At 24.6% G+C, this 27,651-nt stretch overlaps 6 protein-coding genes across 7 annotated transcripts; 3 read left to right on the top strand and 3 right to left on the bottom strand.

Annotated features, from left to right (window-relative positions):
* Positions 1-2,070: 2,070 nt before the first annotated feature.
* On the bottom strand, positions 2,071-3,109 carry LOC128956059 (mucin-2-like). Its single transcript, XM_054301740.1, has 2 exons — positions 2,350-3,109; positions 2,071-2,231 (listed from the first exon to the last, which is right to left on the bottom strand). Exons 1-2 carry the CDS (start codon positions 3,107-3,109, stop codon positions 2,071-2,073), a joined length of 921 nt encoding a protein of 306 aa, XP_054157715.1.
* Positions 3,110-3,120: 11 nt separating this feature from the next.
* Positions 3,121-3,991, bottom strand: LOC128956058 (GATA zinc finger domain-containing protein 4-like). The gene is made up of 2 exons (XM_054301738.1): positions 3,235-3,991; positions 3,121-3,155 (listed from the first exon to the last, which is right to left on the bottom strand). Exons 1-2 carry the CDS (start codon positions 3,989-3,991, stop codon positions 3,121-3,123), a joined length of 792 nt encoding a protein of 263 aa, XP_054157713.1.
* A 6,082-nt stretch (positions 3,992-10,073) lies between these two features.
* LOC128955165 (MFS-type transporter SLC18B1-like) lies at positions 10,074-12,069 on the top strand. Its single transcript, XM_054300809.1, has 6 exons — positions 10,074-10,500; positions 10,615-11,221; positions 11,310-11,403; positions 11,512-11,603; positions 11,686-11,859; positions 11,952-12,069. The coding sequence occupies exons 1-6, from the start codon at positions 10,182-10,184 to the stop codon at positions 12,067-12,069; spliced, it is 1,404 nt and encodes a 467-aa protein (XP_054156784.1). The 5' UTR covers positions 10,074-10,181.
* Positions 12,070-12,935: 866 nt separating this feature from the next.
* Positions 12,936-13,749, top strand: LOC128956138 (N-alpha-acetyltransferase 40-like). Its single transcript, XM_054301820.1, has one exon. It carries the CDS (start codon positions 13,028-13,030, stop codon positions 13,700-13,702), a length of 675 nt encoding a protein of 224 aa, XP_054157795.1. The 5' UTR covers positions 12,936-13,027; the 3' UTR covers positions 13,703-13,749.
* Positions 13,750-13,837: 88 nt separating this feature from the next.
* On the bottom strand, positions 13,838-18,144 carry LOC128956136 (mRNA turnover protein 4 homolog). Its single transcript, XM_054301816.1, has 6 exons — positions 17,890-18,144; positions 17,767-17,828; positions 17,558-17,661; positions 17,310-17,459; positions 14,222-14,450; positions 13,838-14,139 (listed from the first exon to the last, which is right to left on the bottom strand). The coding sequence occupies exons 1-6, from the start codon at positions 17,915-17,917 to the stop codon at positions 13,879-13,881; spliced, it is 834 nt and encodes a 277-aa protein (XP_054157791.1). The 5' UTR covers positions 17,918-18,144; the 3' UTR covers positions 13,838-13,878.
* Positions 18,145-19,511: 1,367 nt separating this feature from the next.
* On the top strand, positions 19,512-23,316 carry LOC128956137 (14-3-3 protein zeta). 2 transcript variants are annotated; one of them, XM_054301817.1, is made up of 6 exons: positions 19,512-19,775; positions 20,342-20,893; positions 21,517-21,640; positions 21,925-22,088; positions 22,709-22,804; positions 22,900-23,316. In XM_054301817.1, the coding sequence occupies exons 2-6, from the start codon at positions 20,597-20,599 to the stop codon at positions 22,957-22,959; spliced, it is 741 nt and encodes a 246-aa protein (XP_054157792.1). In that variant the 5' UTR covers positions 19,512-19,775; positions 20,342-20,596; the 3' UTR covers positions 22,960-23,316. The 2 variants fall into 2 exon arrangements, with proteins under 2 accessions (XP_054157792.1, XP_054157794.1); XM_054301819.1 differs by lacking the exon at positions 19,512-19,775 and adding an exon at positions 19,985-20,259.
* The last annotated feature ends 4,335 nt before the right edge of the window (positions 23,317-27,651 follow it).

Raw genomic sequence — 27,651 nt, 5'->3', positions numbered from 1 at the left:
AGTATTATACATATAAACTAATCCCCCTATTAATTCCCCCTAAAAGGTGTATTTAGAGGTGAAATATTTGATATTCAAAAGCGCGTCCCATATATTAATAATACTAATGTACTGAATATTTATTTGTCACATAAAATATATATATCTTGAGAAAGTTTTCTAATAAAAAAACATTAGCACAACATTTTGTCGTTTATATAACATGTTTTATATATATATAAAAATTTTGTTATATATATACAGGTCATTTTTAATTAATATTAGACTATATGATACAAATTTTGTAATTTTATTGTATATATATATTAGGGAAATGGATGCGAAATCATAAAAAATGTTGGTTTTATTTTCTTAATCATGAGCTATGGTATTGAGTTTCTTACTGTAATTTATAAAACACCGGTAGGAACTTAATACCATGCTCTTGATGGCCAACCAAATACAACCATACTGTCCAAGATATATATACACCATTTATCATAATCAATATAAAATATATATAAATATTATAAATACGAATTCATTGATTTTGTAATTTTAATTGTAATATAATATTTAAAAGGGAAAACATTTTTGAACACTAAATATTTACACAATTTTATTGTATAATAAATTTTGTATTATAATTTTTTGTATAAATTGTATTATTATATATTTTTTGTAATATTGTATTATATTATTTTTGTTGTTGTTGTTGTTGTTGTTGAATCAATAAAATTTAATTTTGCAAAAAACTAAAAATATATATAAATATAGTTCAATAATTATAAACCTAAAAAATTATTATTTTTATTATATACCTATAAATTAGTTAGTTATTAATCTAACTTATCATATATATTAATAAAGTGAGATCCGATTAATTGAAAGCATTTCTACAATAATTATTTTGATGCAATCATCCATTGATTTATTTTAATAATACCAGTATATATATATATAACATATTATAAAATAAAAAATTATTGTTAGCAAAAAAATAATCTTAAATATATTACATATTTTACATTAGTTTAAAAAAATTATGTGAAGCCAACCCAATGTTAAATAATATGTAAAATTTAAATTAATTAAACCCTTATTTTTATTAATAATAAAAAAATATTATTATTTTCACTCTAAACAAAAATTAGAGCAGATTTTATTCATATTATATATCTTTTTATGTGTATTTATATTTAATATATAACAATCTAAATATACATGTAAAATATATTGTATTATATTATATGCAATATTAAAAAAAAAATTATTGTTATTATCTAAGGTAAAAAAATTTATTTAATTCACCTGAGAATAACTGAATCACTAATTAAACACATTATTAGTCAACCGATATTATGTGATATGACTGTGCATTTTGAAGACAACAAAAATATTATATAAAATTTATAAATGTATGATACAAATGAATTTCTTTAAAAAAAACAAAACAATGACAATAAAAAATTGAAAGCCAACCAAATCGGTGGTGAAGACAACAACAATAATAATAATAATAATCCCCAACAAAGAGACGACAACCCTATGATCTCCTATGTCTTCTTGCATGCCATCGATGCACCTGAATGTGAGAGTCACGCAAAAAATCATGATTTAATTATATATATATAACAAATAACTAATATATATATATATTTATTTATAAAAAAAATATAATATATTCATTGAAAAACATTTTTGAAAGCATTTCTTAAAAAAAGAAAAAATTCAATAAAAAAAAAGTTTAGAGAAAATATTATTTTTTAGTCGTCCTAATCTGATAATAGTAATACATAATAATAATAATTATTATTATTTTATAAATAAAAATTGAAATATTAATGCAATTATTTTGTTTTGTTTTTTTGTTGTTGTTGGTAAAAGTAACATATAATTATCGTTGAATATATTGTTGGTTTACAAATCCTAATAGTTATATTAATAATATATTAAAATTTGATGTTATTATTTGTAAACTTCTCATTGATTTTTTTTAAATATAAAAAACTTTAACCTTAATTACTTTTTAAAAAAATTTATAAAATAAAAATCTGATAAATTAGTTGTTAATAAAAAAAACAAAATAAATCATACTCTTGATGTATGCAAATTTGGCTCATTTGTTGGTGACCCCGATGATCCTGGTGGTGGTACTGGCACTGGTACTGGTGGTGGTGGTGGCGTAGCCGATATTATGTGACTTATTGATGGTCTAAAAGGCTTTCTATACATTACAAACAGTGATGCACCTATCAATCAATCAATCAATCAATCAATCATTCAACCAACAAAATAATATATTAACATAAAAACTATATAAAAAAATTATTAGATAATTATAATATACAATAATAATAGTAATAATACCGGCCAACAGTACAATAGAGACCATAGAGCCGATAACTATGCCGGCAATGGCAGCCCCGCTGAGCCCTCCTCCCGATTGACTGCCCCGAGAGCTGCTCTTGTTATAGATAGGTATCGGTCGATGAGTAGTCGATGTCTTCATCTTCTTTCTTAATCTTCTAGTATTATATTCTGACGCCAATTCAATTGGTAATGATGTTGTTATTGTCGTTGTTGTTGGTGGTGGACGTGTGGTTGTTGTTACTGTCGGTTCAATAGTCCAGACCATAGTTATCGGTTCTATTTGTCTGCTCCACAAGATTTGTTTTGTTGGCGTTGTTGTCGGTTGTCTAGTTGTTGTGGTAAAGCTGTTATATTTTGCCGACATTGCCGTATTGATAGCCTGCGATGATGGCGATGATGATGATGATGGTGGCAATGATGTCAATTCTGGTCCGTAAGAATTGCCACCAGTATTTCGGAAATGAGTTGTCATATGCCGAGTAATAATTGACGGATCTGTTGTAATCGGTATCAAAGTTGGTGTCACTACTGGCGATAGAAATGTCGGTATTACTGGTGTCAGTGGATGTGTTAGTATTGGTGGCGGCGGTGGTGGTGGTGGTGATGATGGCAGTGATGGCGGTATTGTTGGAAACGGCTGTCTGAACGGATTGTTTGCCACATCGTAGAGCATTTCGGTGACCTGAGTAACGGCACCGTCGGGTGACTGTACATCATAGCTGGTAATCTCGATCGGAATGTTATTATTATTATTCATATTATTGTTTTTTACATTAATATTAGTTTTTTCCATATTCTGTGAACTATTTTCATATAAATCATTAACAGTTTTCTGATTATTATTATTATTATTATTATTATTGATATTATTATCATTATCACTGTTTTCACTTTTATTTCGTCGGTAATTATTGTCTTCATCGAAGACAACTTTTTTTGTCGATATCTGATCCAATTTATCGTTGACTGAATTGGGTATATTGTTGTTCAGATTGTTGCCAGACTTAAGACGACTATTACTATGGATGACATTATACCTACGCGGAGGCTGACCATTAGCGGGTGAATTGTTATTATTATTATTATTATTGTTATTAGTTGACTGAATCTCTTCATAATTGACTTCACTATTATAGGTGTTATCAACACTGGACGTCGTCTCAGTCGACGAGTCAATCGGTTTTTGACTTTTCATACGTTTACGATATCTATACTTTGATTCGCGGACTCTCATTATTGGCTGCTGCGGTTCCCGTGCGCTATATCTGGTCGAAAACTCACGAGTAATCCCCAAATCGTAACGATTGTCGTCGTAGAGTCTCTCACGGGATGGCCTCTCCCGTAAAGGTCTCTCAGCCGAGTAAAGCATTTGCGGTGGCATTGAATAAAACAGATTCTGGTTTATGGGCTGAAAAGCACCCGAAGTTTGGGATGCCATATGTGTGAGTCCGCGATCAATATGAGGACCATGACTTACACGTATATAGTGATCTTCAAACATATGCAACGGTGGCATCGGCGGTATCGGTGGCGGGGCTAGCGGTGGTTGGGGTAACGGCGGCGCTTGGAATGGCCAGCAACCGACCACCGATATTGCCAACCATTTGACGATCAAAACTCTGGCTATTTTCCATTTCATTTTCAATTTTGTGATTACAAACAACAGTTTTTTTAAATTTATACAACAAAAAGTTTACATTTTTTCAAATACACAAAATTATTTGTCCCGAAATAAAAAAATAAAAATTAAATTAATTAATGATTTTTTATTTGTGATTTTATTTATTGGAAAATCTGATTTTTTTAAATTAAAAAAATATATAATAAATTTTTAAAGTAAGTAATATATAATGCATAACAAACAAACACTATTAACATAAAATTAAAAGCCAAATGTCTGACACAATTGTCTTTTTTAAAAAAGTTATGTCAACTATCACTTAGAAATAACTTATTTCAAGTGACACTTTTTTTAAGAGACAACCGCAATATTATTGTGATATTTATTTTGAAAATCTCTGAACCGTAATATTAGAGAGAGAATTAAGAGAGAATTAAGAGAGAGAGAGAGAGAGAGAGAGAGAGAGAGAGAGAGAGAGAGAGAGAGAGAGAGAGAGAGAGAGAGAGAGAGAGAGAATTAAGAGAGAGAGAGAGAGAGAGAGATATTATAATAGACTAACACAACATATGCTATAAAATTGAAATTTCATACAACAAATCATTTATAATTTTATTATTATTTTGTTATTTTGTTTGTTTGTTTGAATGAATATAATATTGAGGTTGAAATATCTGGTTATATAGATATTACTCTCAAAAAAAAAAAGATTGTCGTTTGTTTTTTTGGCACATAATTTTTAGCTTAATCTTACATAACATATAATATCATATAATATACAATAAATTTATAAATGTTGTGTTTATACAGTATATTAATTAATTTATATATAAAAAAAATTCTTATAAATTGAATGTAAAAACATTGTTTCCTTACCTGAATCTACATATTATTTATTTTATTTATTATTATTAATATTATTTGTTGATTAATAAATATTATTTGTTTGAATTATTATTATTATTTTGTAATTCATGTTAATTAGCAGTGCATAGCGTGTAATTTTTGTTACCAAATAATATATTAAATATATATTTTTTATAATAAATATTATTAAAATAAAAACAATAGATATATAGTAGATAAATATTTAAAAGTTTATGAAAGTTATTTAAATTATTAATATTTTTTTAGTTAAAATAATATTAAGTAGAACTTATAATATTTTATTATTTTATTTTATATAAACTATAGTTTTAAAATATTTTTTTAATAGTATTTAATCATTTTTATACTGTATCTAATAATATAACTAACTTATAAACTAATTAGACAAACAAAATGTTAATGAATTTTTATAATTTATTAATTAACAAAAAAATATAAAATAATTAAATTTATTAAAATTATTAAATAATAATAATAGTTTTAACATGCTAACCTATTCATACTATAGTCTATTTCAATAATTCATAAGTAAGTAATTAAATATTAAGTTTATTTAATGTTTTTATTTATTAATATAGAGTTTAATAATGTTTATGTTAAATGTGTTATCCATGTGAACTCTACTAACATTTAGATAATAATAATAATAATATTTTGCAAATTATAATTATTAAAATTAAAGTCTATTATCATTATTATCATTAGAAAAAAACACAAAGTTTACTGTTAATAACAATAAGCACCAAAAAAAATCATATAAAACATCAATTTGGTAATAATGATACACTGAACTTATACACCTATGTTAATGATTTAAATGACATTTAAAAAACTAAGTCATATATTATAAATCAATAAACTTTATGCAAATGAATAGGAAATGAGTTTTTCTGTGTCTAAGTTATAACAATAATATTTATTTATTAGTTTAAAAACTTATTAGTAATGATTTATTTTAAAAACAATTGTTTAACATTTTTAAAAATAAATTACTATAAATTATATTAAATTTATTTGAATTTTATGTATATTATTGTCTAAAGTCTATAATATACATAAAATTCAAATAAATTTAATGATTTGTAATGTCTTTATTGGTTTATATTTTAATACATTTATATTTAAAGAATTAGACTGTTTTTAAAAATGATTTAAATTTAATTTTACTGTAAATTATATTATTATTTACAATAAAATAACATATATTAAAACATAAATAGAAATTATTTAAAATAATAATATTTTTGTACCATTATATGTATATAAATAAATAAAATTAATTTACTTAATAATCATTATAACTTAGTGTTAAATTTATTAATTAACTAATTTTTTAATTAATTTATGTTCACAATTAGAAAATTATAATTTATATGAATTATATAAAAAAATTATGTAAATTCTTTTTAAAATGTTTTAAATAACATAAATATTATATATTATAATTATAATAGTTACTTAAATTAGATTATTTAAAATAACAGCAACAAAAACAAATATAATGATGTGATAAATATATAAATATATATATAAATGTGTAATAAAAGTTTTAAATGTGATTAATAAAATAAAAAAATAATTTATGTTTAATACTGGCTTTCACTGGTTTCTTATGAATATTTTTATTTACCGTATAATGAATATTGAATTTTTTTTTATAATATACTATATATGTTAAACATTTATCATATATCGTATGAAAATATTTAGTTTTTTTAAATAAAAAAAATCAAAATTTTTAAAATAATTAGAGCAAAGCGTGAGAAACAAATGATTTTTCTTTTTTAAAAAAGTTATGTTTATTATTCACTAAATTTATTGTATAATAATCTAAATAAAAAAAATGTTTTTATTTTCGCAATTTATTGTGCATTAATAGCGTTATTTTAATCTCCATACAAAATTAAATATACATTAATTTACTATTAGAAATAAATATTATAAGTATTTAATACTATTGTGATGACTACATAAATAAATAATAATATTTTAAGATAATTATAATAAAAATCTAATATATTTTTATATAATTTATATTAAAGTAATATTTATGTGTTTGTATCTATTTTTTAAATAAAATTATAATATCTAAGTAATTTTTCTTGATTAAAAAATAAATTAAATTATAAGTACAATACTATAAAATAAAAAAATAAATAAAAATAGTTAAATATTAGTTTTATTGTTTTTTTGCCACAAAATACAAACATTACAATAGTTAATACAAATTGCATAATACAAAAAAAATTATAATAAATTACATAATAATGAATTTATAATGCGGTCATTTATGCTTTAAGTATAATGTTTTTTATAGTTATTATTATTTTAAGTTTAATTTAGTTTAATAAACTTATGGCTAATTTGTTTATTATTAGTATTATTACTGTATTTATTGTTTTTCATTATGTGAATTGTAAATTGCAATTATTGTATTCAATGTCAATTAAAAATTGTTTTGAATATATAATTTATGTCAGAAATTTATTTTAAACTATTAAATATATTTTTTGTTGTTGATATAAATAAAAATAAAACAAAACATTATATATAAAAAATTTATTTATAGTATCAAGTGTTGACATTTAGCTAAAATAAATACCAAATCATTAATGTGTCTAAAAGTTTGTAATGTATTGTTGCAATTATGTAATATTTATAACCAATTAATGTCTAAAATGTTACTAAAATAAAAGTTTAGTGACATTAAATATTCATTTTTTAAGTATCGCTATTTTTTGTTGTTTAAATTATAATTTATTATAATTAAAAAACAAAAAAAAATATCATTATAAATACTGTATTTAATATTATAGTAAACAAAAAAAATATACAGCAAATTTAAAGTAAACTATAATTTAGTATATATATATATTATTGATACTATATTTGATAATATTTATACTGATTGTATGAAATTAAATTTAGTATCAATATAACATAACATAAACTATTTTTATATAATAATTAATTCATATAAACAAAATATCTATAAACATTGTTAGACATATGAAAACATTAATTACAAAATATTTAAAAACATTTTGATATATTGATTAGATTTTATAAAAACTTTTATTTTTTATTTTTTTGAAAGTACATGAATTTATTGTTCAATTGTTTATATTACATTATATGTCTATAATATATATTTATAATTAAATATATAAATTATTTATTAGTATATATACTACTACAGTATAAATATTGTAAAAAAACAATTCACCTAGCTCATTATAAATTAAAAACAAGTAATCGAGTAAAGTAAATATAAATTTTATAATTTTCATTATTATAAAATCAAATACAGTTAGAGATGTTAGACAAAATAAATATTTATCATGGCAATTATTTAAAAAATAAATACAAACCAGTTGAGAATGCTTTAAAAGCATTTCCACACGAATTCCTTAACTTAAAAAGGAAAAAAATTTTAAAAAAATAAAAAAAACAGTTGAGAATGCTTCAAAAGCATTCCCATACGATCTCCTTAACTTAAAAAAGAAAAAAACCAAAAAAAATCAAAAAAAAATTTGTAGCGGAGCCTGGATTCGAACCTATGTCCTCGTGGGACAGACAGACGGACAGACGGACAGACTTTTAGAATGCATATACGTATTCCTTTCAGGAATTCGTGAAAAAGCTATTTAATAAATTAGATTTTTTATACTAGTTTTTAAAAAACCCATTTATTAAAATTATGACTTTAAAAATATAACAGTTTTTTTATATTTAAAAAAATACTATTTCATAAAATTATTTTTTTTCAAATATAATTTTATAGTCAATAATATGATATTTATTAAATAATAGATATTTGCAATTTAGCATTACTTTTGTTTCAGTATTTTTATAAAAAATAAATATTTTGCTTATATTAATTTAATGTATTTCTAGAAAACACTTTATAATTATGCACTAAATAAAGTTATACTGTATATGATATTTTATGTGTTTTCTAGAAATACATTACATTTATAATAATAAAAATTTTATAATATATATATATTTTTTGTATTTTATTTGACACTTTGCACACAAACATACATGAGTCCAGTGACTGACTTCAGACATCAACAAAAAAATTATATGATATTAAACTCAATTATTTATTGATAGATAGATTGATAAACTTTAAGTCAACATAACATTAAAATTGAGTGTAAAGTTCATAACCAATTTAGTTATAATAATAATAATCATTGTTAGTATTTTTGTTGCAAATAATAATTTACATTATAATTTAATTTATAACATTAATGATATTATTGATCAATACAAAAAAATTTTTTTACTGGAAATTACTAAATATTTTCCTATAAAATACTATAATAATAATAATACAGTAGTGATAAACATGATTAACAGTATAACAAAAATTATGATTTACTCTATTTTAAAATCAAATTAATAGTACAGTAGAAAAATTACATTCAATTACTTATAAATTATAATCAAAACATAATAATAATAATAATAATGGAAATGTATTAAAATTTATTTATTATATATCTTTTTTGTTTGCATTTAATGTTGAAATGTTAGATTAGTATTTTGGGATAAATAATGTCAATTTAATTACGATTTTATAAGGAATTAGTAGTATTTTTTTGCAGTAAACTTTTTTTTTGCTATACAGTAGCAAATTTAATATTAAAAGTTTTTTATCTAATATTATTTAAGTGTTGTATTTTAAAGATAATTACAACTTTATTAAATAAATATTATTATTATTATCATTGAATTATAGCTCAATCAACAACAACAACAACAAAAATCACATAAATTGTACCTGGGCATAATATTTCCAATTGAATTGGAAACTTGTTTATTATAAAAGTAAAATAATATATATATATATACTATCATATCCAGTACAGTTTCTTAAAACAACATTCATATAATATAATAATATTATTGCAAAAACATATGTTTGTATTGCAATTTACTAAGAAATTTAATATAAAACTTTTATCTAATAATTTATACTTGTATTTACTAAACAAATTGATTATCTTGTCGTATATATATAGAGAGCTGATTAAACATATGCTCGCTTAGACTATTTGTTGGAAAAATTTATTATTATTTTTTGTTGTGGAAAAAAATTTCAAAATTTAATTCATAATTCAAAAAAATAATAATAATATTCATAAACTTTTTCAACTCTCAAACACATTAAAACATTAATCAGCAAAAAAAAGTAAAAGCAAATAAAAAGACTTACCGTTTAATTTGTTAATTATTTCATATTATTAATAATAGTGTATAAAGTTATGTAAAAAATTAAAAATATTTATTTAAAAAAAGTTTTATCCAAAACATGGAATCAAAGATTCATTCGTTCAGCTGTTCCACTGAAGTAAACAAAATACTGTCACAACACAGCCATCAGTCGGCCATCAGTGACAAACAATGCCAAAAGTACTGTCAGTGTTGCGATTGCGAAGTCCCGCAAACCATCCAAGAGTCTGATTCAGCCACAAGTGATGATTCAAATAACACTGGTCTTCATCCTCGTCGTCGGAGATATCAAACCAAACAGATACTGATACTCATACTACTGGCTTACGGCAACTTCTGGGTGGCCGCCTGTGTATCACTTCAGGCCCCGTTTTTCCCCAAAGAAGCTGAATCTAAAGGTATTATTATTGATAAAATTAATTAATTTATAAAAAATATTTATATATATCTCTAATAACTAAACTAAAAAATGTATATTTTAAATATAATGTACCCCTACCCCTACCCTCCAGGTGCTACACCCACACAATATGGACTGATATTTGGTATTTACGAACTATGTATAGCCATCACATCGCCATTGTTTGGCAAAATGATTGCATCAGTCAATCCGATATTACTGTCCGAAATCGGACTGTTTATTGCCGGCCTGAGTACCGTTATATTCGGACTATTGGATCAATTGCCAGCCGGTACGCCATTCATTACAGCCTGTTTTGCTGTACGTATTGTCGAAGGTATATCGGCCGCCGCTTTCATGACCGCTTCATATGTAATAATGGCCAAAGAGTTTTGCGACCGAATTGCCACAACATTTTCACTACTGGAAACCTGTTTCGGTTTGGGTCTCATATTGGGACCGACACTCGGCGGCGCTTTCTACCAATTGGGCGGCTTTTTGTTGCCATTTGTCATATTAGGCTCATTCCTGCTGTTGGGCGGTGTCTTTACATTCATATTAATGCCCAAAACCGTTGAAGTATCGCAACAAAAATCGGGTAATCTCTGGAAATTTATATCCGATCCGGGAATACTATTGGACGCACTGGCCATCACTACATCACTTAATTTCATCGGTTTTAATGCGGCAACACTTGAACCACATCTGAGAAGATTTAAGTAAGAATTTTTGGATTAATATAAACAACTAATTAATAAATTATATATTAATTTTTAAAAATCAATTAATTTTTTTGCAATTTTCTAGTTTATCGCCAATCATTATGGGATGTATTTTTGTCATTTCTGGCGGCATTTACGCTATAACTACACCCATTTGGGGACGACTTTGTGATAAAGGGGTTTGTAATCAAAATTAATTTGTTTTAACTATTTTATTTAATTGATGACAACTAAAACAACAATTTGATTATTAATTAAAAATTTTATACAAACAAACATATATATAGTTTAATCCAAAAAAGTTATGTCTGTTTGGATCAATACTTTCATTAGTCGGCTTCACATTCATCGGACCGTTAGATTTCATCGCCATTGAACCGTAAGATTATATAAATTAATTTGCATAACAATTGAAATGATAAAACAAAATAAATATTTTATTTGCTATTATATATATATAGACAACTATGGCTTGTAATTACATCATTGGTATTCATCGGTTTGGGTATTGCCTCCAAACTGGTCACTGCATTCATCAGTGCATTACACGACTCTATCCATCGCCGAGGCTTTCCCGATGACATATCGACCTATGGTCTGGTGTCGGCCATGTTTTTTTGTGCCTGTTCTATAGGGTATGTGTATATTGGATGTACCACTAGTTATCACTATTACTCATCATGGGATCAGATAATCAGACAATAATAATTTGTTTTGTATTTTGCAGTGCATTCATTGGGCCCACTTTAGGCGGCTTTTTGTTGGAAACCATAGGCTACCGAAAGTCTACTCTAGTTATTCTTGTTATTGACATTATTCTGGTATTAATTATTATACATTTTTGATTGATAATTATTTTTAATAATTTATTTATTTTTCTAATTGACAGATAATTTTGTTAACAATTTATCTAATTGTTAGACGAGTTAATAACAGCAATAGTATTGAAAGACAACCATTATTAGTATCATCGCATCAGCAAAATAGTTGTCATAATTGATAATATTATGTGATATATTATTATTATTTAAATAATTAAAAAAATTACTTTTTGTATTAATTTTTTTTAGTGTATACGAATTATATATATATTTTTATTATAGACAATTTTTTTGTGTGTATTTTTTATGGATTTAATTTCTTTTAATTTATTTAACTTGTTTGTTTTCAACAAAAAACAACAAAAAAATGTAAAACAAATCAATGTATTTTTTTAATAATAATCAATTACAAATCGATTGTATAAATAACTAATTTATATACAAAATTATTTTTTTATGTGCAAACAATGTCAACGATTGTAATGATTGAATTTATAAAACAAATAAAAAATAATATTATTTATGTATAACTACTGTAGACAATGTTTTTTTTAAACTAAACAAATATTTGTGTAATAATTTACAAATTATATGTATTTATTATATACTGCATAATACAGAATATTCTGTAATAAAAATTTGGATCAATTTGTAACTAAAATTTATTTAAATTAGACAATAAAAAACAATACTAATTTAATATAAATTTATATATATATAATACTTAATAGTTAATAATAATTTTTTAAAAACTTTATTAAATATATATAATGTAATCATGGTTAATTAAAATTATGTATTTACAAAATAAATTAATATAACATACAGTACAGTACCGGTACTAATACACACACACACAACGCATGCGCACTCATATAGTGGTTATAATAGTTGCGATCATTTATTGGCGCAAAACTGTAAACAATATATAAATAATTGTTTTTAAGTTATTATTAGTTTATTATTTGTTTCGGTGATTACGATGAGTGCTATTAAACGGCGAACAAACGGTAGCGGCGGTGGCCAAAAGGGATGTCGGGCTATGGCACTCATTTCGGTGGCCAACGATTGCCTGAACCCACTGTCAAAGATTGTTGACCAGACGTTGTTGTCGTACCGCGAGAATCAACTGAATCTCGATCTTGAGTGTCATCGATGGCCAGAAATGGACGACCAATGCCAGCAATGGATCATACAATTGACTGAAGATAATATGAAGACCTATTACGATGAAAGTTCAAACGGTTGGTCCAGAAGTAACAAACTGAAAGAATTTCGCCATAAAACCAGTCGGCATCTGGTCTTAAGGTGTGCGGACACCCGACGATTGATAGCTTTTGTTCACTTTCGGTTCGAGGTCGGCGGTACCGATTCCGAATCAGCGGTCTACTGTTACGAATTGCAAGTAGTGGCCAGTCATCAACGGTTAGGTATTGGTCGCTATCTCATGTCGTGTCTCTATGCCATTGGCCGGGCATTCAATATGCATAAAGTTATGCTAACTGTTTTCAAACACAACACCATTGCCATGGATTTCTATGCGAAGACATTGAAGTACCGAATAGATAGGTCGTCGCCGAGTCGGTGCCAAATGAACGCCGACTATGAAATACTTTGTCTAACTGTTGATAAAAAGGGTCCGCAAATTGATAAATAATATCAACAACTGTTTTGAACAATAATATCTTGTAATTGTTTCCAATAATTGACATAAAATTTTTTTAACTGATTTTTTATATATATAAACAATTATACATATAATCAATTTCAATACAAATTTTTTTATAAAATATTATTTTATTTTAATAAAATTTCATTATTAATATTAAAAATCTAATCATCCATATCGTCGTCGTCATCATTGTCTTCATCAGACATTTCTTGATTATCGTCGCCTTCATTATCGGACATTTGTTCCACTTTTGTCTTCTTCTTTTGTCCTCTTTTTTGCTTATTTTTCTTCATCCTAACCGTTGTTTTATCGTTAGTAACTTCGGGCTTAACTAGAGGTACAAACTCTTCATAGTAACCATCGGACTCCCAAATGGCTTCCAATGTTATCTTGAATTCAGACATTTGATTGCCTAATAATTTCTGTTAAATAATAATAAACCAAACAAACAATTCAATAAATAAATCATTTTTACGGATATATCGGGGATTTATATATACTGACCAGAATCCTGGCCTGTTGTGAGGTTAGTTCGACACCTTCGCGACAAACTTCAAAATCCTGTAGCAAATGGACAACACTTTTCTGTAAGGTTGTCGGCATTCCCAGCGATCGCAGATGCGGTTCCATTGAATGGGCAAACTCTTCCAGTGGGCCGGCATCTAATGTAACAGTTTCAGTGGCCACCGAACCGGTTCGGGCATAATCAGAGTCACCGTATTCGTCAAACCATCTAATTATTTAGTTGAAAATCAAAGAATTAGGTTAATAATAATAATAATAATAATCAATAGTATATTTGTTGTGAAATAAAAAATTAATTATAAAATAATTAATATATAGAAAAATACAAGATTATCTGCTAAATGATTATTGACTATATGTATCATTAAAGCAATAAAATCATTAAAATAGCAATTAAATATGAGTCCTATCACACACATAACATAAAATAATAATATTATTATTATTATAGTATACTGTATTAGATATTGAATAGATTTTCATCATCAATAATATAAAAACATAGTGCTATTAAACAATACATAACCTAATAATCAATTCAGAGAGAGAGAGAGAGAGAGAGAGAGAGAGAGAGAGAGAGAGAGAGAGAGCTCAATTGGTAAAAAGCAAACAATTTGAAAAAAGACAAACAACTCTATTGTATTATTATTATGTATAGTTAAGACTATTTTGTTAAACTAACAAAATATACTGTATTTATAGATATATATAGTGCTAAAAAAATTTTCATTAGAATTTTTCTATTAAAAAAAATATAATTAAGTTTTTTTTAATGACATTTACAAAACACTTAGTGTAGTGTTATTTACTATATATAAAATATAAATCACAAGATATCTCTCCAACAACTATTCTGATATAAAATTCAGACTAAAAAATAGATAAAAATAACCAATTTATGAATATATAATAATTTAAATTGAAATAAATTATTAACAAATAAAAATTCATGTAATTATAGAAATTTAATCAAACATTTTTGCATTGATAATAAATAATACCATATATATTGAGAAAAAAAACTTAATTTCCGCAAATATATTGACTATTTTGAGAGTGAAAAAAACAAATCAATTTATGAACAAATATAAAATATTATTAAAATATCGACATTATTTTTTTTATATAAACTATATGTTTTAGTTAATTATATATATTTTTTAAATTCACTAATAAATCTACAGGTAATACTATTATCTCAAATAAAGTAAAATTAATAATCTTATTTTTTTTAAAAAATATCTTATTTAATATAAACACCATTAAAATAAAACATCTATTCAACTAAACATTTTCAATAATAATAATACATTGAAAATAATACTTGAATAATAAATGATCATAAATAATCTTAATAAATTATATGAGCCAATTATAAATGATATATGGCATAAAATTATAATATCATGAATATAAAAATTTGTAATCTCCTTAATAATAATATTAAATGAACAAGTTACAATTTCTACTAAAACCTATTTAAATATATATTAGATTAATACTGTATTATATAGAGTCTATAGTTGAAAAATAAATATATACAGTATTATTATATATGTTGATTTTATCTGAAAAATATAAATTAAAAACTAATCTATATATAAGATATAATCTATAGACTGTATATTGTTAACTCGTATATAATTTATTTGCTTAATAAATGAAATCATATTATTAAACTATTCATAATAATAATTCATTTAATAATAATGACAATAATATACCTATACCTACAACTAGAATATTATTATATAATGTAATAATCTATAAAAATTATATAATAATATATGTAAAACTGTAATAAACTTATTCAGTTGTTATCATGAAATTCTGTCAAATTTTTTTTAAATATATACATATATTTATATTTCCAAATGAATTGAGTTATGTAAACAAAATGCAAAATTTTTGTATCATTTTATACTACAATAATAGATCACTAATTCTATATATTAAATGCCTTCTAGTAGTGAATAGACTATGTGTTGTGTTTGTGTGTTAGCAAACATTGTCAATACATTTCAATATTTATTTATTTTTTTTTTGAAAACTCATCAAATATTACCCATTAAACTAAGAGAGCTTTTATTACAACTATACTACTATTAGATTCTTGTATTATATTTTTATATATTTTAAACAAATCATTTGTCGACATAATGCAGGTATATATATATATAAATATAGTTCACATTATATATAAAATTTATTTATATTAACACTGATTTAAATATCTAAATAAATATTAAGAGTATATAAATATAACTTTTATATAGAAATTATTATACAATATATATATATAAATTCATTACTATATTTATATAAAATACATTCAAGATTTTTTTGTCACACATTTAAAATCTTTAATAAAGAATATTATTTTCATAAACTATAAATGCAAACAATTTCATCAAAAAAAAAATAAATAAATTAAAAATGAATGTCTTATATATATATTTATACCCAAAAATAACATATCTTTAATAATAAAGCGCAAACACTAACTCATGTGATGATAAATGTCTACCTATTTTTTGCCAATTATTTCGTCAAAATTATATACAGTATATATATAGTGACATTTAATTTACGTAATTAGCATTTCCATAATTATAATATTTAAAAATGTCATTCAAATATTATTTTTATTTTATAAATTTTATCTAATAATAATTATATAAGAAATAATTGCCAATAAAATTTTATTATATTATTGTACTAATAAAAATAATTACCATAAGTAAAATAATTCATTAAATAATAATATTAAACAGCAATTATATAAAAATTACATAATAATCTAATATATTGTATAAACTAGCTAAATTATACTAGACTATTAAATTATTTTTATAACCATAGACAATAATTATAGTGAAAACTAAATGGAAACTATATGCGCGGGAATATGACACATACATACAGTAGTTTTTATATGGGTATCAGTGCTATGAATAGGATAAGCAAATAAATTGCATCATTGACTGTCATTAATGACATTACAGATAACTCATCCAACATATGATTTTTTAAAAATGCATTAAACATCATAAAAATCAATACTCACTTTAACACCTCATGTTTGGGTCGGTTAGTAAAGAGTAGTCCGCACTGACCATAGAGACGATCACTTAGTTTATGTAAATTATGTTTATATTCAGTTTCTTTAGTCTTTCCCAAACTGATTGTCATCACTTTGTTTTTGCCGAAATAAAACCTAAATTATAAAAAAATAGGACATCCCGTCAATCATAATTAATAGATAGATCACCTAATCTGGTCTCATGGATAGAGAGTACAGACACACATACATACCGACTGTCTTTCCACTGATTGCGGACATCCTTGAGCTTTGCGTTTCTCATATTTTGTACGGAAAATATAAATACACGGCTGTAGTCATCACACGATTGTCTAACCTATTGATGTAGGAGTGGGTGGATGTCGTGAGTTAGGGAAAAAAATGGTCAGTTTATAGCTCTGGGATTGAATCAAATTGGATCAAACAAACAAACAAGTCTTACATCGTTAACCAATTTGACTTTGATGTCGGAAAACGACTTCTTCTGTGTGGCCGTCAGTGATACTGAAAGAGAGAGACAAAAATATGATAGTTGTGGTTAACATTATGGTCATCACATCATTACCTAATCGATTCCTCTTGGATTTCGGCATTTTTTAGTCAACAAAAAAATAAATGTCTTCTAAATGTTCCAATTAGATCCACACAAAACAAAAAAGTCAAGTCAAGTATGTGTTTTGATAGCAACTACAGTATACTATAACCACACGTGTGTTGTTGTCGTCAAATAATAGGAGACATGCTTTTCATTAGCAGTAAAAGGCTTTTAAATTAAATATACAGCACTTGTATTACATTATAATAATAAAAAAAATACAGACCTCTCTCTCTCTCTCTCTATGTGTAGTCAATAGCAACACATGAGACACACACACACACACAGCACAGGGAGCTGCTGACGTTATTGACGTATGTACTATATTAAACACATACCAGTGCTTCACAGAAACGCCGAAGCGCTAGACACACACACACACACATAGACTGTATTAATATATCTGCAATAATCTGGTTATTTTGCCCATAAATACAGGCGCTCTACCAACTATGACTTCCCCCCTCTCTAAACCCCCACTCCCGGAGCCTCTCCGGCAAAGCATTTGCAAAGTGCAACTCCGATGGCGGCGGCGGTGACGATGCGACCACTCGTTTACCGATAATTTTGTTGTGTGACATAATATTTGTTAACAAAAATAATTTTTTTTATTTAAAAAATAAATTTTTCTATCATTTGTTTCAATTAATTTCATTTATATATATATATATGTCATATAAAAAACATGTGTGAAAAATGTATTTAAAAAAAAGTTTTCCAAATGCTATATAGAAAATATCATATAATATTCATGTATTATATTCCATAATATATAAACTCTGTATATAATCATTCAAAATACACACATATTTTTCTGGGATTCATATAAATTATATAAAGTAAAGTTTATATATATAAGATAAATGACTGTATGGTATCAATCAATAGGTTCTGAGCACTGGTTGAAACCCCCTCTCCTCCATCCCTGAGCTCTCTCTCTCTCTCTCTCTCTCTCTCTCTTATGATTCATACATTCACTGCACGCTTATCCCATTGAATGTGGGAATATATTATGTGTGAGAGTGAATCCCAATGTCTAGAATATTCTGTATATTTAGTATATACAATGTATATGTATATATTATATTATACAATATGTAATTGTTTGGATAATAATTTAATTTTAATAAAATAAAAATATTATTATTATTATTATTATTTACCAATTAATAATAATAACATATTTATTATTAAAATTAATTGCTAATAAAATTTACACAAAAATACTGTATACTAAAATATTAAGGGAAACATTGTTGGGAATATAAATATACAAATATATTATATACAAATAATAGGGAATATATTATCAGGCAATTAGTTAGTATTCGAACGCTAAATGAGTGAAATAGTATAGCAGATAATTGATGGCTTGAAACACATTCAATGAATGAGTGAGTGAGTGATTAAGTACATTGAAAGGCTATATAGCAATGAGCGATATATGGCTTATATATATATATACTGTATATATATATATATACCTATAGGAGTATAGCCAATGGTAGAGCTTTTATAATACTCATACACACAGACTATATGTAATACACTGTTGTCTACACTAATACTAATGCCGTAACCTATAGGCGCTGCTGTGTATGTATTGTATGTATGTATATATGAAGTATAGTGTTGAGCGCATAACTGGTGGCACAGCTCACAGCACTTGCTATAGATATTACACACACACACAGTATAAGCACTGATATATACAGTGAGTGAGTGAGAGAGTCATACATAGAGAGAGCCATACATTTTGGTGACACAAACCGGCAAAACCTACTATTTTTCTCTACAATATATATCTATAAGTCCATCGATTTGGTCATCCGATACTGTGGTCTATCATATTTTGGGTAAGTGTTGTCCGCAGACTATATTGAATTTGTTTTCAAACAGTTATGTGTAAAGTGTGTGAACAGTTTTGGTCATAAAGTATCAGTCGGGGGAACGGTATGAACGGGTGTACGGAATGGAGCTGAAGAAGTGTATAGTAGTGTGTCGTTACTGTTGACGCCTTTGCCCTTAAACTGCATTACACACACACTATATGTGTGTGTGTGTGTGTGTTGCGACTGATTGGCAGCCATTTTACTGATCCCTATGCTATACACACATACACAGCACTGGTATCTCTCACTTTTAAAAGCACTGGTACTAACCAACTCGTGTCTGTTAGTGTATTTGGATTTGATTGTCAACAGTGTATGTAATAATAATCAATTGATTGGATCAATAGTGTCGTCATTTGTTAATACCGTACTAATTAATTGGTAGTGCCATTCATACCGTACCCGGAGATTATACACACCCGCTCTCTCACTTAAAACACACATAACTGTGCGGTTAAACCATTGTATTGATTACTTCATTACTAATTGTTTTTTTGTTGGTTTTATACCACGATTTTTTTTATTTATAGATAATCACTCATTCATTTTATTCATATATATATACACACATATATATACAATCACCGGATCTGATCCACACATACACGCATACATAAGCACTTGCGGGAGTCACTGAAACCCAGAAAATAATCGGTGAATCACTTAAAAACACATCTAATCGCCAAAAGAAGACAAGAAAATAATATATATATATAATCATCTAATAATAATACTACTACTAAACTCTTGAAGAATATCATCACAAGAATAATCTAAGAAAAAAAATGGAGAATAAGGACGAGTTAGTACAGAGAGCTAAATTGGCCGAACAGGCCGAGCGATACGATGATATGGCTGCCGCCATGAAACAGGTTACCGAAACCGGTGTCGAGTTGTCTAACGAAGAACGAAATCTATTGTCTGTGGCCTACAAGAATGTTGTCGGCGCCCGAAGAAGTTCGTGGAGAGTCATATCGAGTATCGAACAAAAAACTGAAGGATCAGAACGTAAACAACAGATGGCCAGAGAGTACAGAGAAAAAGTCGAAAAAGAGTTGCGGGAAATCTGTTACGATGTGCTCGTATGTGTCATTCAATTATTATTATTATTGTCTTTTTAATTATAGTTTTGTATTTATTTATCGGTAATGCCTTTCAAAAAGGTGACAGTTGTCTCTTAATAATAATAATTACTACTAAATTGTTTGGTTAGTTAGTCCAATCCCCTTATAATTGTCACCATTTCAGGCATTAGCACCATTACATCAGAGAGAGAGAGGATAGTAGTCTCTAACTCCCTGTATATCTGTCTGTGTGTGTGTGTCTGCACTTACATAATATCTCAGTGGGTGTGGCCTCAAGTCATGTGAAAATGTGACTCAAATCCTAGGCATACATACACTACTTCACTAACACATACATACAGTACTGTACTGTAGACTACTTTTTTTTAAAGCTCTTATAGTTTTTAATAATACATTAATTATTACACAACACATATATATTAGATATTATTATTATACAACTGATTCACCACTCATTTACTATTAGTTTTAGTTTTTTATTTTGTTTCTAAAAAAAATGAGAATATCTTTACGTATTTTTTAAGGAAATGCACATAAAATTATTATTATTATACATGAAATTAATGGTTTATTTTTTTGTATATTTTTATTTATTTTTTCTGCATATTTGTATCTATTAGGGACTTCTCGACAAATTTTTGATCCCTAAGGCCAGTAATGCCGAAAGTAAAGTGTTTTATCTGAAGATGAAAGGCGATTACTACCGATACCTGGCCGAAGTGGCCACTGGTGACCAAAGAAATAGTAAGTTGTTTTTTGTTGTTATTGGTATTAATGATAAATGATTTATCGATTTTTACGAGTATCTCACGACACGTACGCCAAACACTCACACAATATCAATGATTAATAATGTATGACCTGATTGTGTGTACATAAAGTGATTTCATAAGTTTCGGGTGATTTTGTTGCTACGGGTTAATCCCGATAGTAATTTTGTTAGATGTTTAACTTAAAAAAAAAAAATGTTAAAATTATTATATGATTGAGCTATAATGTGTTATATATAACTTATATTAATAATTGAGGTGTTGTTGATGAGTCGCAAAAGGCCTATCAGGAGGCGTTCGATATTTCAAAGAGCAAAATGCAACCGACACATCCAATACGACTGGGTCTGGCCCTTAACTTCTCGGTATTTTATTACGAGATTCTCAATTCGCCAGACAAAGCGTGTCAACTCGCCAAACAGGTATAGAAGCTCGAGCACCGACCTTACTGACCGCTCTCTTTTTTTTCTCTTTTTTCATACCATATTCCTTATCCCTTTCCTTATCTCTATCATACGTGCAAAACTCGATAATGTCATAATAAGGTGTTGTCGATGACGCCCATAAGTCATATCAGGAGGCGTTCGATATAAGCAAAAGCAAACTACAGCCCACACACCCGATCCGTTTGGGTCTCGCACTCAACTTTTCCGTATTTTATTACGAAATTCTAACCGCTGCCGATCGCGCCTGTCATTTGGCAAAGCAGGTAAATGGCAATTAACAAACAATTAAAAAAAAATATTGCCATTTCAATTTGGTGCCAATTGCTGCATACATGCCTGGCTTGCGCTGAACCTCCATTACCTACCAATCCATCCCTACCCGCCCCATCAGATTAGATTAATGATAAACTAACTGTCCATTTGCTTTAATCGGAGAGCTTTAGTGTTTGTATTATTAATGCTTTCGTCACCTTATTATGAATGAGTTTTGCTATAATTTTTTTTATTGTTTCAATTGTCTTTTTTTTTGTTAAAAAAGTAATACTAATTGTTTTGTTATTTGAAACGACATCTCTCTCTCAAAAACAACATAACAGGCCTTTGATGACGCGATAGCTGAGTTGGACACTCTGAACGAAGATTCCTATAAAGATAGTACGCTCATAATGCAGCTGCTCAGAGATAATCTTACGGTAAGCTACCTGTCCCTCACTGACCACCAAATACATACCTATCCTTTTTTTGTTGATGACATGATGTAATGTTTTGTTGTTTATTTCTCTATTAGCTCTGGACGTCAGACACACAGGGAGATGGAGAGGATCAACAAGAGGGCGGCGATAATTGATATCAAGCGTTGTAATCCCCGTTCTCTGCATTCCCCATCAAATCAATCTAATAATTATTATTAATAAAACAACAACAAAACGCATCTATTCAACAACAACTTCAAAAAAAGACATCCCTTTCCTTTTTACCCACGTTTTTATTATCAGTTTAGTTTTCAGGGACGTCAAAAACCCCTCTCAAAAAACGACAAAAAAAATTATTATTTTTAACTAAAAACTTGCCTCAAAATCAGTGATCGGTTACCGCACCACCAGTTTTAATGGATAATAATAATAACAATAATACATTGTAGTATTTATATATTATATTATTATATATATATATAATTTATTTAATTATTTAAGATGAGAAATTTTTTTAGATATTATTATTATTGAAAAACAAAATGTCCAAAACATATATATATATAAAAAATACGATTTTTAACTAAAAAAATATTTTAACAAGATTTACACTTAGATATTATTGATATTATCAATGAATGTTTGATTATTACTCTATTATCTATCTATATCTTTCTCAGCCTTTTTCTCAGTGTTTTTATAATTATATATAAGATTTGCTTTTTTTTAAATAAGAAAAAAATAATTGTAATGATTTGTTTAGATAATTGTCAAATTTTAATTCAATTTGTTTTGTTTGTTTTTTTTTGTAAAATTATTTCTGAATTACCATCATTTTTTTAGTTATTATTATTATTATTCTCGATATATATATATATGAAAAAATTATTAAACATTAAACATCTTATAATACATGTAATAATATTTTTTATTTTGGACAATAATATAATTTATAATACAGTTAAGGAAAAAACAAACAAAAATAACTAATGTTTTGTGAAATTTTTAGTGTAAAACATGTGTTGAAATAATGCCCTTAAAAATTGATATATAATTTTAACGAAAATTAAGCGTTTTTTAGTCTTAACATTAAAAATCGATAAAAACAAAATCATTTTTTTTAAATAAATAAATATAATAATAAATTAATCGATCAGTGGATTTGAGTTTTATTTTTGATGTTATAATTATTATTATTTATTAATTGATTTAAGAAAAGAAAACTATACCATATATTTCATTATTAAAAAAATCATTGAATTTTTTCAATTATATAAAATTTAAACAATCGATTCACACATTAATAAATAAATTAATTAAAAAAACATTATTATTATACACACACACACACCATATGATTAGTGGCTTATTAAGTTGAAAGCAAAACAAAAAGTTTTTTAATTTATAAAAAAATAATAAGAAAAGGGCCGAACCATTGATTTTCACTCTTATATATGAAAAAATTATATATATATATAAATATATGACTTCCTCTCGACATTTCCATCAATTTTTGGTACGATATTATTATTATTAATTGATTAATAATTAGTGTAATAATCTATTTAATTAAAGAAAAAATTAATACAAATAAGAAAAATTATGATTAAGTTTTTTTGTGGCTATTTTATGTTTGTTTGTTTGTTTTATTACTAAAAAATTATTTATATTATTATTATTATTAATTATCAGTTGTTTTTATTGAATTAGTAATTAATTAATTATATATTTTAACACACAATAACTTAAAAAAAACAAAAACAATTTTAAGTGCATCGATAATTATATATAATTTTAACAATTCATATATATATTTCATTTTAATGTCTTTTAAAAATAATAAAAAAATTAATTAATTTAAAATAAAATTAATTTAAAAACTTTTAACATAACAACAAAAACAAAAATAATAAGTTAAATTAATCAAATCAAATTTAAGGTGTAATAATATTTTTGAAATTTTATTTATTTATTATTATAATTATTAATTTTAAGATTTTTAATTTATATTATTATTAGATTTATTATATAATTTTTGTATTGCCAAAGTGTGCTTAGAATTTACTTATTTTTATTTTGTTAAAAACTTTATTATAATATTATTATTATTATTATTAGTGATAATCATTTTTTGTGTACTTAATAATAATTTTGAAACTCTTTTAAAACAAAACACACACACAAACATTGTTTTATAATATTATTTTTAAAAATAGAGTTAAACTTGATATATGATTTTTAAAACAAAAAATTATATTTATTATAATTATTAAAAATCCCTTTTTACGTGAAAACAACAACATTTTCAATATATATAAAAATATATATATAAGAGTGTATTATTAAGATATTTAATGGAAAATTAAAATACTTGATAAACCAGAGACTTATAATTATTATTAATAATTTATTATTATTGATTTATTTATTGAAAAAATTAATTTATTGTTAACCAAAAAAAATTAACAATTTTTTAATATGTAATCAATTTTTGTTTGTTATGTTTCTATGATTTAACTGGACCTACGATTAATAATAGTATTAATTTAAATTATAAATTAGTTTGCAATTGATATTTTATGGGTGACATCAATGGTGACAGTGATACAGTACAGTATCGGTTATTATCGGATGATAAGGATATATGAATTATATACAACTATCCCAACTATTGGTGTGGCCTCTCATTTGACATCATATGATATTATATGACATATATATCATAGAATATTGTTTTGTAATTGTTTTTTTTTAATAATAATTATCATTTTCAACAATATATTGATTTATTAAATATTGATTTATTTTTTTGTTTTGTTTTATTCCATTGTAAGCTCATATAAATTTTTAAAAAACAATATTATAATTATTGAATTATTTTGTTGTTATTGTAGAATATTATTTTCCCCAGGAATTTGTATTTACATTATATACAGTATATATAAAATTATTGAATTATTTATACATTTTTTTAGTGTATTTGTACTCTACATATATATATATAAAACAAAAAACAATTTGAATATTTTGTTTTTGTTATATATTTCTAAAAAAATATATATAGTATATATATAGTATACAGTTTTAAAAAATCATTGCAAATTGAGATTAATGTGTCGCCAATTATACTGTATATAAAAAATATTTATAAAAATATATTTTGATTTTGTAGGCGTTTAGTTATTTTTAGTTTTTTTTATACAAACAAATTCAGCAAAAAATATTTACAAAAGAATAGCAACTTTTGTTGTGTTTTGTTTTGTTTTCAGTTTTAATAATAATTTTGTGTAAAAAATATTTGTTGTAAACGTTTTAAATGCTTATAATGAATAATTAAATTTTAGTATAAATATTTAAAATACTAAATGTTTAGCAAAATTGGGTTATAATTTAGTTTAAGAATAATTAATTTTATTTTTAATATACAGTATAATTATGTGTTAAAATAATTATTTAATTAAATAAAAGTTATAAACAATTTACATAACAGGATATTTTGGGTGAAACTATTATAACATTATTTATTTTTGTTAATACAAAGAAAATATTACTAAATTTTTATTGTAATATAATTTAATTTTTAAAAGAGTGTATTTAATAGTTTTATAAACATGGTAAAAAATATTTAACACATTAGTATGACATAGTTTAATTTAATTAGTAAACATTCATATTTAAATTATCAAAAAATAGTTTTAGTAAAACTAAAATATTAATTTATTTTAGATACAATGTATATCACTATTATAGTAATTTATTGTATTGTTAAGTAAGGAATTTTTAACATTTTATATAAAATTAATTATGAAATTTTTTATCAGTAATAATAGCTAAACAGTTATATAACACAATGTATCTTATAATATAATATTTTGATATTAACAATTAGATTTGACATTTATAACTACAGTACTATTTTACTTAATTATATTAATATTAACTCATAATTACTGTACATACAAATGCAGTTTTTATAAATTAAGTATTATTTTATTATATTTATCAATTATAAATAAAGTTAATGTTACTAGATTAGTTTATCGAAATTTTTTAAAAATATCGTTTTTCATACTTAATTTTTTTTAAAGAATTATTAATTATTAATTACTATTAATTACTATTACTTAATTACTTATTACTTATTAATTGACTTAATTATTAATTATTTTATTGTATTTATTTTTAATGCTATTATTATATTTTTCAAATAGTTTTTTATTTAGTGTGCATACATTATATATAAATAATATTTTATTTATATATATATATTTGAGATTTTTATCATTGTTTTTTCCTGATTGACAAATTAGCCACTAATTAGCTATTAATTACTGTTATATTATTATTATATTATGTGTAAAAAGTAAAAATAATATGTGTTATATTTATATAATATATATTTGCACAAAATATATTGTATATAACTGAATAATACTGTATATTATATTATTTAGAATCTATATTATAGATAATAATAAATAATATATATTCAAAATTAATATAATTTACTTAAATTTGCATCAAAGTTGAAATAGCATTTAATTTTGACATCACTTTTATGTAAAGTATATATATTCATAATTTCATAATTCTTTAATAAATAATATAAATATTTAATTAAAAAAATAATAGTTTTATATACCAAACAAACAAACAGTAGTGTATCAAAAAATTATACTTTAAATTTAATAACAAATAGTTTTTAATTTTAGTATTTGAAAAAATGACTAAATTTTATACTCATCTCTAGAAATTATTTATTTTATTTAAATACAATTCTAATTTGTATAAAAATAAATAAATAAAATTATTTGGGAAACTTATTGGCAAATTATTTAGTACAACAA

The sequence above is a fragment of the Oppia nitens genome, unplaced genomic scaffold, assembly GCF_028296485.1.
Source record: "Oppia nitens isolate AA-2021 unplaced genomic scaffold, nextdenovo-longstitch-racon4-pilon3 scaffold2_pilon_pilon_pilon, whole genome shotgun sequence".
Taxonomy (NCBI): Eukaryota; Metazoa; Arthropoda; class Arachnida; order Sarcoptiformes; family Oppiidae; genus Oppia; species Oppia nitens.
This window is presented reverse-complemented; position numbering and strand designations above follow the sequence as displayed.

Bases quoted from the DNA above. Each gene is read 5' to 3' on its own strand.
- LOC128956137 (XM_054301817.1), top strand. From the start codon at position 20,597: ATGGAGAATAAGGACGAGTTAGTACAGAGAGCTAAATTGGCCGAACAG. The intron at 21,641-21,924 runs GTAAGTTGTTTT...TTAATAATTGAG, and splicing joins CACTGGTGACCAAAGAAATA to GTGTTGTTGATGAGTCGCAA. The intron at 22,805-22,899 runs GTAAGCTACCTG...TTTCTCTATTAG, and splicing joins TGCTCAGAGATAATCTTACG to CTCTGGACGTCAGACACACA.
- LOC128956059 (XM_054301740.1), bottom strand. From the start codon at position 3,109: ATGAATAATAATAATAACATTCCGATCGAGATTACCAGCTATGATGTA. The intron at 2,232-2,349 runs GTATTATTACTA...ATTGATTGATAG, and splicing joins CTCTATTGTACTGTTGGCCG to GTGCATCACTGTTTGTAATG.
- LOC128955165 (XM_054300809.1), top strand. From the start codon at position 10,182: ATGGAATCAAAGATTCATTCGTTCAGCTGTTCCACTGAAGTAAACAAA. The intron at 10,501-10,614 runs GTATTATTATTG...CCTACCCTCCAG, and splicing joins CAAAGAAGCTGAATCTAAAG to GTGCTACACCCACACAATAT. The intron at 11,222-11,309 runs GTAAGAATTTTT...GCAATTTTCTAG, and splicing joins CCACATCTGAGAAGATTTAA to TTTATCGCCAATCATTATGG.
- LOC128956138 (XM_054301820.1), top strand. From the start codon at position 13,028: ATGAGTGCTATTAAACGGCGAACAAACGGTAGCGGCGGTGGCCAAAAG.
- LOC128956136 (XM_054301816.1), bottom strand. From the start codon at position 17,917: ATGCCGAAATCCAAGAGGAATCGATTAG. The intron at 17,829-17,889 runs GTAATGATGTGA...TCTCTCTTTCAG, and splicing joins ATCCAAGAGGAATCGATTAG to TATCACTGACGGCCACACAG. The intron at 14,451-17,309 runs GTGAGTATTGAT...CTAAATAATTAG, and splicing joins CCCAAACATGAGGTGTTAAA to ATGGTTTGACGAATACGGTG.
- LOC128956058 (XM_054301738.1), bottom strand. From the start codon at position 3,991: ATGAAATGGAAAATAGCCAGAGTTTTGATCGTCAAATGGTTGGCAATA. The intron at 3,156-3,234 runs GTGATAATGATA...ATATGAAAATAG, and splicing joins ACGAAATAAAAGTGAAAACA to TTCACAGAATATGGAAAAAA.